At 60.9% G+C, this 12073-nt stretch overlaps 1 protein-coding gene across 1 annotated transcript in view; it reads right to left on the bottom strand.

The window, feature by feature from the left end:
* Nucleotides 1–12073, bottom strand: part of LOC142027790 (maestro heat-like repeat-containing protein family member 2B) — a 35427-nt gene that overhangs the window by 9444 nt on the left and 13910 nt on the right. The window contains exons 5-21 of the mRNA XM_075021999.1: nt 10707–10829; nt 8758–8923; nt 8273–8371; nt 7543–7694; nt 7072–7215; nt 6461–6553; nt 5897–5966; nt 5672–5785; nt 5139–5212; nt 4695–4814; nt 3575–3682; nt 2806–3381; nt 2381–2522; nt 1640–1692; nt 1093–1200; nt 725–844; nt 402–524 (exon numbers count right to left, since the gene is read on the bottom strand). Coding sequence (XP_074878100.1) covers nt 402–524; nt 725–844; nt 1093–1200; nt 1640–1692; nt 2381–2522; nt 2806–3381; nt 3575–3682; nt 4695–4814; nt 5139–5212; nt 5672–5785; nt 5897–5966; nt 6461–6553; nt 7072–7215; nt 7543–7694; nt 8273–8371; nt 8758–8923; nt 10707–10829 — 2385 coding nt within the window. The remainder of the gene's footprint in view (nt 1–401; nt 525–724; nt 845–1092; nt 1201–1639; nt 1693–2380; nt 2523–2805; nt 3382–3574; nt 3683–4694; nt 4815–5138; nt 5213–5671; nt 5786–5896; nt 5967–6460; nt 6554–7071; nt 7216–7542; nt 7695–8272; nt 8372–8757; nt 8924–10706; nt 10830–12073) is intronic.

Below are 12073 nucleotides of genomic sequence, written 5' to 3'. Positions count from 1 at the left end.
CCCCCAGGTGGGGAGCAGAGCCAACGAGACCTCACCAGGCTCCTGCTCCCAGCCCTCAGCTTTGAGGAAGGGGCAGAGTGTCACACTGTGCCCACCCCCTTGTCACCAGCTCCTGCTGAAGTTAAGTCAGGGCAATGTGGCTGCGAGCAAGCAAGCAAGCAAGCAACTGCTGCAGCTGCCCCAGCTGGGTGGCTCTGATCCACCAGGTGCCAAACCCCATCCTCTCCAGAGACCCCTCAGGGGCCCCAAGGCCAGGATGTCCCCTCTGAAACACAGGTCTCGGGTAGCTCTTCCAAGAAGGTTAATCTCAAGGCAGCTGCCACAGGGTGGCTGCTGCAGGTGTAGAAGTGGAAAGAAGGCCAAAAAAGGAAAGCCAACCAGCAAGCCCCTCGTTCCTTTACCTCCCAGCCCGTGGAAGCCTGGCGGGACCAGTCTCTGGTGAAAGCGGCAGAGAACATAGTCACCGTGCCCAAGACCAGGTGGAAGTGGCTCTCGGCAGCGTGGGACACAACAGAAATCATTCCCTGCAACCACGGAGAAACGGGGAGTCGGTTCCAGTCCAGGCATTCAGCCGTGGCCAGCGACCGTGGCCGGGCAGGACGTTGCAGCAAGCCGGAAACAGCAGCAACGGGGAAAGGAAGGAGGTCTGGAGCTGGGCCAGGAGCAGCCCTCCCTCTCCCCCAGGAAAATCCAGGGGCTGCTCAGGACAGGAGCATCACCTCACCTTGGCCTCAGACAGCTCCACAGGGTTTGTCTCCTGGAGGAACCTCAGCACCTGCCCTTGGACGTGTCTGAGGTCCTGACAAGCTGCCAGCACCGTCCCAAGAGCCTTGTACAGGAAAAGCTGAAAGAGAAGAAGCCGAGCCCGAGATGCAGTCATGGCCCGACCCGTCAGGAGAGGGCTGGCCCCAGATGGACCCCACCACCTCCGGGAGCAGGCAGAGCCGGCCACGATGCCAGGCTGTGGCCAGCCGCTGGGGCAGCCCAGGGGAAACGCCTTTTGGGGACGAGGGAAAGGAAAGCAGTGAAATCTGCCTGCGTGGGCAGAGTACCAGCGCCAGCTCCAGCCCCAGTGCCGGGCAGGACACACACCTCCTCCCAGGAGCCGGCAGCAGAGCTGCCCAGCCGCTGGCTCAGCTCCTGGCTCAGGCCTACGGTCCAGGCCTTGTCCTCCACGGGCTCCAGCGACGCTCGCAGAAACTGGTGTGAACGGGAAAGGAAGCGAGTGTTCCCCAGACCTTGGCCAGGGCCCTTTCCACGCTCACGTGTCCCGGGATGCTGCGGGGGAGAGCTGCCGGGAACGGCAGTCTCCTCCCTCACCCCACCCAAGCCTCTTTTCACCAGCTTCCCTCTTCTCCTAACGCCTCATGTGAGACCCCCCGGCAGGCCGGACTTAGAGGAGGAGGCAGCGCTAAGGCGCGTGCCACAGCGTTAGAGGGCATTAGCCATCAGCCGTGGCACGTGTGCAGGCAGCAGCTCCTCTTGAGTGGGCAGGCACCTACTGCCGGGGGAGGCGCAGGGTGCTCAGGAGGTGCCCCCACCTCCTGGTGCCTACACAAGCAGCCCCGAGCTTCCTCCCACAACTTTGCTGCCTCTTCTCCCCCCTCGATTTGTGACACCCCCCGCAAGGATGCTATACCTTAAGCACACGGCGCTCCCACTCTGCAGAGGCCAGGGAGCTCTCAGTTCTGCCTAGGAAGCAAGAGGAAGCAAAAGCTCTCGCAGCTATTTAAGCTCACACCAAAGACGAGTCTGGCGCTCTCCTCTGCAGTCCGACCTCCCAAAAGTCCCAGGCCATCAGGCTAGAGAGGGCCTACGCGAAAGCCCTTGCGAGGCCAAAGACACAGGAGGGATCCCAGGGGCGGTCGTCAGAGGCATTGACTCAATCTGGGGAAGGACGCACTGGCCGCAGCAGATTCCCACTGAGCGACTGCAGCTCCCACAACAACTCCAACCACCCAGTCCCAACACACATTTTCTCCCGAGCCACCCATTGCCTTTTGCCCATTTCCAGCCCTTCTCCCAGGCTACTGCCGAGGACAGCTGCTGCAAACCTCGCCTGGCCTGGGGACTTGGTCCTCCAAAGCCGAGGGCTGCACCCCCTCCAGGAGCACCAGTCACGTCCCTCTCCCAGACACCATCCTTGGGTGATGCCAACACCTGCCCTCTGAGGGGACATCAACGGCCCCCTCCATCCCCTGGGCCGAACTGATGCCAGGGGACAGCTGCCCCCAGCCTCAGCACCGGCTCCCTGGAAGGGGAAAGGCAGCAGAGCAAGTGCTGGGGAACTGGGGACAATTGCCCTCCGTCGCGCCAGGCAGCTGCGTTTTCCTGCCCCCCTCCCTCCCCTCCAGCCTCTCCCTCCCCACCTGCACTTTACCTTCCAGGTACTGCAGCAGGAGGGGGATCTCGGTCGCCCACGCCGCCCCCAAGCCTCTGTGGATCCTGCCGTGGAGGGCCTGCAGCAGCTGCAAGGCAGCGACTGCGCGTTCGCGGCTCGGGTAAGGAGCTGCCGCCACCACCTAGAGGAGGGCAGGAGAGAAGGGTCGCTCCTGCCGCCAGAGCCACAGCTTCTCCCAGGAGGGAGCTCGGGAGGGAGCTCGGTGCCGCTTGGCTGGCAGCAGGCAGCCGACGGCTTCACCCAGGGTGCTGCCAGCCCTGAGAACGGAGTGGGATCCCTGATGGGCTCGGGCATGCTGCCTCCTCCTTGGGGGCTCCCGGCGCTGGCCTCAACAGCATCTCTACCCCGGGATCTCCCACCACCCCTGGCCAGAAAAGCTCTTTCCCCAGGGCCCCGCTACTCACCAGCAGTCGAGCCAGCAGGGCCTGGGGAGCCGGCAGCCGGGCTGTGGGGAGGCAGAAAGGCTGGGTGAGCCGACGAGCCTCACGCCTCCGATAGCCCCACACAGGGCTGAGGGCTGAGAGCAGCTGCGCTGCAATAGCGCTGGCTGGGGGGCTCCCCAGGGCTGCCCAGCAGGAGATGAAGGCAGCTCCAGCACGGCCAGGAGCGAGCCCCGGCTCACCAGGAGAGCGCTGCGAGCAGGAGAGCCAGGCCTCTGCGCCGGGCAAGGGGCCACACAGGGCAGAGCCCCTCGTGCCCAGCAGCAGAGCCTGTCTCTGCCCTTTGCTTTTCCTGGGCTCCTGCTCAGGGCTGGTGGGGCGCAGGGAGACGCGGGCTGGCCTGACCCCTGGCCAAACCCAGCAGCAGCACTCGCTGGGGCTCCTACCTTGCTCCTGGGAGTCCATGGCATCCGGCTCCTCCTCCTCGCACCCCGCTCTCTCCCGTCTCTCAACCAGGGCTCGGAGGCAGCGGGAGAGCGGGATCAGCATGCCGCTGTACTGGGCTGGCACCACGTACTGCAGCAGCCTCGGCCACAGGAGCTGCAGAGAAGAACCGGGCAATTCGCCACACTGGCATTTCCGCTCAGCGCGAAGACGAAAAGGACGGTCTGCATTTCACTGAGCCTGGTGCGCTTCAGCGCAGGAGGGGACAGGTTCAGGGCATGGGGGAGCACACGGAAAAATGTCCTGAAGGCAAGAAGCGGCCACAGCAGCAGGACAGAGGGCAACTTACTTTGGTCATCCCTCTCAGAGTGACGTCCAGTGAGCCCACGATGTCCAGGCACAGGGCTCGAATTGCTCCATCCTCTGGGTTTTCCCAGGCAAAAAGGCCTCCTGCCACCTGTAAGACAGAGTTGGCAAACCCCCAATTACCTTCAGCTCCCAACTGATGAGGCTCAGGCACCCCTCACCAGTGCTCTTCTTGCTCCTGTGCCTGCCCCCCTCCCGATGGCCAGACGGACCCAGCTCGAGGACCGGGTCCCAGACCCTGGGAAGGACTGGGAAGCCTGGGAGCAGACAGTGCCGCTGCTTGCCGACTCGGTCCCCTGGGGCCCAAATGCTGCTGTCGTGCCACCAAAGCAGAGGTGAGGAACGTGCCCTTCAGCAAGGCTGTGCTCAGTGCCAGCCCTGGAGGCAGCACACCCAGCCCGACAGATGTGGAGGAGCACCCAGAAGCCCTTTCCTTTGCCCTGCTCCCAAAGCAGAGCCTCCCCGAGCCTCAGAGTGACGCACATGGATCTCCCAGCTAGAGGGAAGGTGCGGCCAGAGGGAATGTCCTCGGCGAGTCAGCGGGAGGCTCGGCCATCCCCAGCTTTCACCTCCTGGGCACCCAGCTGAATGCTGGGAAACGCTCACCACAGGGACTGCCAAACGGCCCGTCCCCTTGCCAGAAGGGATGTGGGCCCCCAGACTGTTACTGGGTGGGCAGGGTGTGCTTTGGAGGGCCAGAGCACGAGAACACCACAGAAAGCTCCTCTAGCCAGGCCCACCTGTCCGCACTGGCTGTGTTTTGCTCACCGTCCATCAGCATTTAAGGACGGAAGATGTCCTGCCCCTACAAGACGCTCCCTTTGCAAGGCGGCTTTGCCGAAGGCGCCCGTGGGCACAGCTCGGCACCACAGTGCTGGGTGGCATGCCGAGGTGTAAACCCACATCATCCACTGACATCTCCACCAACATCGGCACAGACACCCACGAGGAACGGCCATTCGGAAGCGGCTCTGACGGCAGTGCCAGCGCCGATGGCTCTGCAGCATGGAGCTCTCCAAGGCCAAGGCCGCCGGCAGGAGCCCTCAGCACGGTCCAGGCACTGGTCAAAACAACCAGCCCTGGGTGTCCTGCTCTGCCCTTACCAGTGTGCCCGAGGTCCGGCTGAACTCGCTGAAGATGTGCCCCACCACATCCCATGGCCAGCAGCTCTGGGATCCGGAGCTGAGCAGCTCCCTGCTGAACTCCAGAACTGCCCTCCGCACCTGCCAGGGGAGAGTGTGGTTATGACCCTCCTGTTCAAAACCCAAAGAGTTTGCGCCTTTGTGGCTCGCAGAGAGGTGGCAAGGCCACGGCAGAAGCTTTCGCTCCTGGCGTCAGGGCTGGGCTTCAGCACCAGGCTGGACGGGCATTTGCCCCGCAGAGCCCAGAGACCTCCCCGCTCTGCCCTGCCAGCTCTCCCCAGGGAGGAGCCATCAGCCACCACCTGGGCAACGCGCCAGCACTTCCCCAGGCCCTCTGGCTCTGTCCCAAGGGAAAGGGTTTCTCTGCCTCCCCTGGTGGCACCCTCTCTTCCCAAACCAGTTCACCTGGGCACTGGGGTCACTGCACAAGGCGCGCATGGCCTCCACCAGCTGGGGCAGCTTCTCTCTCACCGCAGGTGCTGGAAGAGATACGGAGAGGTGTGCATTGAGGCAGAGCCCCAGTGGCAGAAGGGATCCCCTGAAGCTTCCACTGGGACAGAAGAGCGGGGCCTGACTGGCTTCACGGGAAGCAGCGGCGTAGTCGGAGCAACCCCACTTCCAGAGGCTATTTTACAGGGACCGAAGGCTATGGCAACAGAGAGAACAAGAGAAACAGCACGGGTACGAGCAGCTCCTGTGCAAAGCAGCCCACCTGCCCGCCCACCAGCCTGCCTGTGTTACACGCCCGTGGAGCGCCGTCCCTGGTGTGCCGGCATTTCTAACTGCCGGGGGAGAGCCCTGCTGCGGGGCGTCAGCTCGGCTGGGGGACCCGCTCTTCGCAGCTCCCTTTGGGTGCAGGTGCACCACTTTCGGCCCGTTCCTGCTGTCAGCCCAGCAGCCCCAACCCCTGCCTTGCGTCCCTGGTCTGTGGCACTGACCGTCAGCGCGGGCCAGCGCTCCCAGCAGGCCCAGGGCTGCCACGCGACCGGCCTCACTCCCACCGCTCAGCTGGGAGTGCAGAAACATGCCTGTCTCCTCGGGGCGCATTCGTGCTGCGGGGAAGAAATCGCATTCTGCATCAGCAGGCAGCTGTCCCCAACAGCCAAGGACAGGGAGAGAGCTGCCACGGCACGGCGGGCCATCGCCCAGTCTCCTCTCCTTACCCTGCAGCATGATGCAGCGGGACAGCACTGCCTTCTGGGCAGGGCCAGCCTCCTCGGTCACATCAGGGAGCTGTGGGAGCAAGATCCATTTTAGAGAAAGCGGCATCAGTGCTGAGAGGGACCGAAAAGTAATGGCGCTCTCCGTTCTCCTCTCCCTGGGCACTCTGGGCATGGGACCCACAGCCGAAACCCAGCCCACCCCACGGTGGCCCCGGGCACACACAGAGGTTTGCGGCAGCCCAGGCTGCCCAGGAGCTGAGGCTGAGCAGCGCTGAAAGGCTGCCCTCAGGGTGCTGGCGCTCCAGAGTCCTCCTGCGACTTGGCCGAGAGGGAAATGGCTGTGGGAACCGGGCTGCCGCTCAGGCCCGTTCCAAACAGCCAGGATCAGGCCTCCTGCAGCCTTAAGATGGCACCTGGATCGAAGTCCTGGCATGCTCCAGGCCTGCAGGAAGGTCCCAGTGGAGGAACGCCCTGCTCTGCCCTGCCAGCCGGCAGGTCCTTCCCTTCCGTGGCAATCATGGGTGCAGGCCCCAGGCTTGCGGCAGGGCGCAGGGCTCCCCTTACCTGGCGGCGCACAGCGGTGCTGATGGCAAGAGCCGTGCCCTGCGGCATTGGGGTCTGAACTCCCTCCAGGATCTCCAGGACATAGCTGAGGCTCTACAAGAGAACGGGGGGGAAGAGGAGGCTCAAGCCACCTAAAGGCACTTGGGAATGGAGAAACCCAGCACGTCTGGGATAAGGGGAGCCCCTAACATCAGCTCCCAGGGAAAAGCCTGACGAGCAGAGCAGCATCAAGAGGGTCTCCTTCCTCGGAACGGAGCCCGGGCTTGACAACTCAGTTTCCCACTCATCAGACCTCGCCAGTCGCCGCATGGGACTGGACGTGGCCCTGGGCATTCGGGCAAAGCTCTTCCTGCACACAGAGCCCCAGGGAGCTGGCAGTGCCTCCCTTCCTGAGCAGATGAGCCCCAGGGACTCTTGCCTCCCTCCCGCCCTGCCCCGGGTTTCTCCTTTTCTGCCCAAAGAGCCCAGGAAACCTCAGGCCTCCTCTGCTCTTCCTGTTCCTTCTCTAAGGGCTTCCCAGCTCCTCCTGGCACCCCACAGCTCCCCAGTGCCTCTTAGCACTCGCGCAGACCCACCCCAGCAGCCACGCCAGGCCCTGCGCAACATCTCACCTCGGTGAGCCGGGAGTTGTCTCGGACCTCCTGGTATTGCTGCAGGAGCCAGAGGAGCTGCTCCCAGGTCTGCTCTCGGTGCTGCTCCTCATGCAGAAGGACCCCCAGCATGGCAGCCACTGCCCCGAGGACAGCCTGCTTGTCCTGAAGAGGGAAGGGAGAGGCTCCGCTTGGAGGGCTGAAGGTCTGCCTAGTGCTCAGCATCCCCTGAACACCGGTCTGCCCTTCCCACTGGGAGGGGTTTCCCTTTCCCTTCTGCCCTGCAGAAGAAGGGCTCGCTCCAGAGGAGAGAGAGCACTTCCCCACCCTGCTACCCCAGCCCTCCCTGCAGAAAGGCCCCAAGGCTCGGCTGCTTCCCGTCGGGAAGCCCCCTTCCCCTCGGCCCTCTGCTCGCACCCCACTGGGCACAGACGGACCCAGCGCCATGGACATCCCTGCTGCAGCCCCGGGCGTCAAAGCAGTACTTCTCACCTCTTCCTCCTTGCAGTCCAGCCAATTTGCCACCACATAGCGGAAGACCGGGTAAATGGCTTCACAGAACTGTGCTACCCCCTTGCGAGGGAAGGGGCATTGCTCCCAGCTGCAGAGGTATGTACTGACTCCTTTCGACCATTGCTCCAGGACTGCACCAGGACAAAGGAAAAGGGAGCATGTGAGAGTCTGCAGCAGGGACGGTACCTTGCGTTCACGCCCAAGCCTGCTTTAAGGACGGTCCCAGGCTCAGCAGGGCTTCCCTGGATCTGGATCTGGATCCAAGGGCAATCTGTGCTCTTGAGGTGCCTGGGTTCAAACACCCCACCGTTTCTCTCCTCCTCACACCCATCGCACCTTCTCCTCCTCAACGGCCCCTTCCCCTCCAGCATTTCCAACTGCACACCCTTCCCTTCCCTTTTCCCTTCCCTTCCCTTTTCCCTTCCCTTTTCCCTTCCCTTCCCTCATACTCGCCCTTTCAGAGTAGGGAGTTTAATCCCAGAGGGAAGCGGGGGAACAGAAACCGTGGGAAGGGACCCAGGAGTTTCTCCGTGCAGCGCTGCCGCGTCCCACCCACAGAAACCTCCTGGCCTTCCCCCGCTCCTCCTACACACTCGCTGCAGTTTGGGATTGCCCCGGGCTCACACCCACCACGTTCCCTCTGAGATCACATGGAGGCATCGAAGGCCGCCCCTGCCCCTAAGACCCCAGCCAAGGAGCCGACACTCACCACTGCAGATGGCATGCAGGACCTCGCCGCTCCCCACCTGGGTCAGCACGGTGCGCAGGGCGAGCAGCGTCATTCCCACAAAGGGGATGCACCGCAGGGCTGCAGAGGAGGCAGGGACAGAGGGACCGAGAGGGTCGGTGAGAGACACGGGAGACTGGGGTCCATCCCTGCCAGGGCTGGGGCTGCTGGGCCACGCAGGACGTGCCGGAGGGTGTGGGACGGGCTGCCTTCCCCGGGGGGAAGCCCTTTGGGGAAACGGGGAGGACGGTGGGGGGCCAAGACCCCGCGGGTTTGTCTCCAACAGGTTCCCACCCTTTGGGAACTGGGATCGGGCTGATAAGGCAGAGCTGCCAACTGGCCCTGGCGCGGAGCAAGGAGGCACGGCAACTCCGTAGCCCCCCAGTTCAACACAGGGCGTTTAGGGAGGGGGAGGATCCCTTCTCCTTGTTATCACAGATCTCTACCCAAGGCCCAGGGTGCCATACCATAGCTGCGGGCCATTTTGCCCAAGGTGAGGAGCACAATCTCATCAGGGACCTTCCTCATGGCCTTCAGGTGGCTCTGGAGCTCGGACATGACAAAGTGGAAGTGGGAGCGGGCCAGAGCTACCAGGACGTCACTAGCGGCCATCTTCACGTCACCTGTCACACCCTGCAAAAGCGTCACAGGTTAAACACTCCGGAGAAAAAGGCTGAGGCACTAGGGCAGGCTGAATGACCCCATCTCCTCTGCAAGACCCCTCGGGACAGCTGTGCTCGGGGCCGAGCGGCTGCTGCCTCTTGTACCCTGGGATAGGCGAGCAGTTCCCTGGCGAAATGAGGGAGGCTTTGCCCCAGAACAGCCTTGTGCTGCTGCCCCCTCTCCCTCTCCATGCAGATGCCAGGATCAAACTGCCACAGACTCAAGACCCCCCTGGGACCTCTCCGTGGGGCTGGTGGGTTGCCACGGCCCTTCCTCAAAGCAGGACAAACAGTGTTGAGCTTGAACCCAGCTGTCGCTCAGTTAGAAACAGCCCCGAGTCCGCTTCTCTGCACAGTTCCCTGCCTCCCTGTGGAGTGACTGCTAGAAGTGACTTATCAGTATGTTCCCCGCACCCCCTTGAGGGAAGGCAAAACCTCCAGGGTGGAATGCAGTGGACACGCAAGGAATTGGTTCCCTAATAATTCTCTGTGCAATGTAACCTGCAACCTTAGATGTTAGCAACACCAAGGCAGTTTGGTGTGCTGACCCTAAGAGAAGTAACACGGAGGGTGGAGTGGAGCGGAGACGCCACGGCCAGTCTCTGTGATGTTATCGCAGGGATAGGGAACTGGAACGATAGGAAGGGTAGGTCCCTGCATTGAATCCACGGAAGCAAGGAGGTAAAATCATGGGGGTTCTGTCGATCTACTGCCCTACTTCTGATTTATCTCCTAAGTGCCCTGTCCTGGGGTACTGACACGCAACATCACGTCCTCTGGGTGAACTTTGCTCATTAGAATACCAAAACACACCTCCATCCCAAAAGCTACCCGCCTCCAAAGTGCAACCACCCCTCACTGAGCCTGCGCTCTGAATTTTTTTCTAGCATGTCCTTTTAAAAGCAAAGTGAGAGAACTTAATACCAATCAAAGTAAAGGCATGCATGACTGGAGTCACTCGAGCTCCACCTAAATAGGAAAATAGTGTAAAAAGGCCCAAAGAAAGGGTGACTATTAGGGAAGATACCGTCGTGGACAAGTTGGGAGGACATCACTGCCTTCTGGGGTCAGTCGACAGGCTGAACCTCTCTTCCCCCCAGAGGGACACCTCTTGGGTGAGATTCGAACACTCGGCTGTACCGAGTGCTTTCCCGGGAAACTTAGAATTCTTTAGAGCTCTTTTCCTTCCATAATTTAATGCGCTTGTAGTCGACTGTATTATTATTTGCACGTGCCTTGCAGACAGTGTATTTATCATCGGCAATCCAAAAGAACCTGTACTCCTGTTGCTTTAATAAACTGTACTATTCATTAAAATCTAGCCGTGATAGTTCATTGAACGCAACCAAGCTCCTTAAGTCTGGCTGTGATAGTTCATTGAACGCCACTAAACTGAAAGTACAGTGCGCTATTTGTGCGTCCGTAATCGTGTTAGTTCAACATATTGAACGCGACCGGACTTACAGTGCTGAATTGGGCATCACCCAGAATCTAAGCCTAGCCGCCCCCAGCCCCTCGGACATCTAAAGACAAGCTGGAACGCAAGGGGGGTTATTTTCTGCCCAAAGTCTTTACCCTTTAACACAACACTCCCCTCTCCAAATTCCCTGTCACGACGAGTCCCCAGAGCCTCTCCCTTAGGACCTCTGCTGGGTCTGAACAACCGAGGAACATCTCTGCGCCACTCTGTATTTCCCCCAAAACCAGGGGCAGAGGCAGGCTGCTTGGGTGGCCTTGAAAGAGAACAAGCTCACCTGGGCTGCTCGCATGTCACTCAACGCCTCTGCTATCAGGCGGTTCACAACGCCACTCGTCAAACAGCCGTCGTCTCCCCACAAGACGCTCTCCAGCTCCCGGTACGTCTCCACTCGGTCACCCTGGGGATGGACCACAAAGGGGAGTGATGGGACTTGCTTTGCCCTTGTTCCCAGGGAGCCACGACAGAGACCTGCTGCCCCCCAAATCATCTGCGTGACACGGGCACGAGGGACGAGTTGCAGGCATCGGTCAGGACAGCCACGGGGAACAGCAGGATCTTCCGCGGTGCCTCTGACACGAGCAGAGAGTCAGACAGGGAGATCGACTCCACCGGGGCAAAAGGCCACATGGGAGCCTGGGCGGTCACTCCTGAAAACGGGGGATGGCGGAGGTCAGGGGGAAAGTGCCGGACAAGGAAGGGTGTGACTGTTCACTCAACTCCTGCCTAGATTTTGGCTAACCCAGCTCCTGCTAAGGCCTGGTGTATGCTGGGAGCAGCACCATTAGGTCAAAGCGAGAGCACCGCGTAGGCAGGACACGTGGCTAGAGAGAGCTAAAGGGCCATGATGCAGCCATTACCAGCTGCGGATGGCTGTCTCCGGCAGCCATTACCTTTTGTCTGGCAGTTTCCTCAGAATCCACTAACGTAAGGAAATGGTATAGACCCAGCCTCCAAGCTGGAGGGTATAAAACATCAGCTTACTCAAAAAGCTTTTGAAGCAGATCCAACAGCAGCTGAACTGCTGAGGCTTTCATGCTTCCCGGTGCGACACAGGGGACGCCCACACCGTGATGGAGGAGGAAGGGTGAGCGCTCTCTCGGTTGGCTCATAGGTTCATAGCAAAAAAATTCTTTTTTTTGCTCATAGGTGCACGATATTAAGAGTTACAGATTATAAGTTATGAAACCTTATGACTTGACTGGTGAAGGAGTGAATTCACATGATAGACGAGTCTGGGAGAAGGGAATTGAGCCCCTGTCATGTTTTTTCATTGTATTTCTTACTGAGCTCATGAAATAAAGTTGAAATCACAGCGTATGTTGTCCTGTACATTTGAGAGATCCAAATGGACCGTGGCAAAGGGGAAGGCATGGGAACGAGACCATGCCCCGAGGAGGGGAAGCCGTGAGCACCCTGCGCCTTGGGGCCCAGTGTTGCTCCTCGCACGGGCAGGAGCCCCAGCACTGGGAGCTCCCGGGGAAAGGAGTGGGGAGCAATGGCATTAGTCCAGCTTGAGCAGCAGGATCGGCGCCTGGGGACAAAGCGCCTGCAGGAGGGCAGAGGTGCTGTCAGGTGAGACGCCCCTCTGCCACGGCACCCGGGGAAGCCAGGGGCATGGAGGGGAGCCCTCAACCCCCACCT

The sequence above is a fragment of the Buteo buteo genome, unplaced genomic scaffold, assembly GCF_964188355.1.
Source record: "Buteo buteo unplaced genomic scaffold, bButBut1.hap1.1 HAP1_SCAFFOLD_56, whole genome shotgun sequence".
In the NCBI taxonomy this organism is placed as follows: domain Eukaryota; kingdom Metazoa; phylum Chordata; class Aves; order Accipitriformes; family Accipitridae; genus Buteo; species Buteo buteo.
This window is presented reverse-complemented; position numbering and strand designations above follow the sequence as displayed.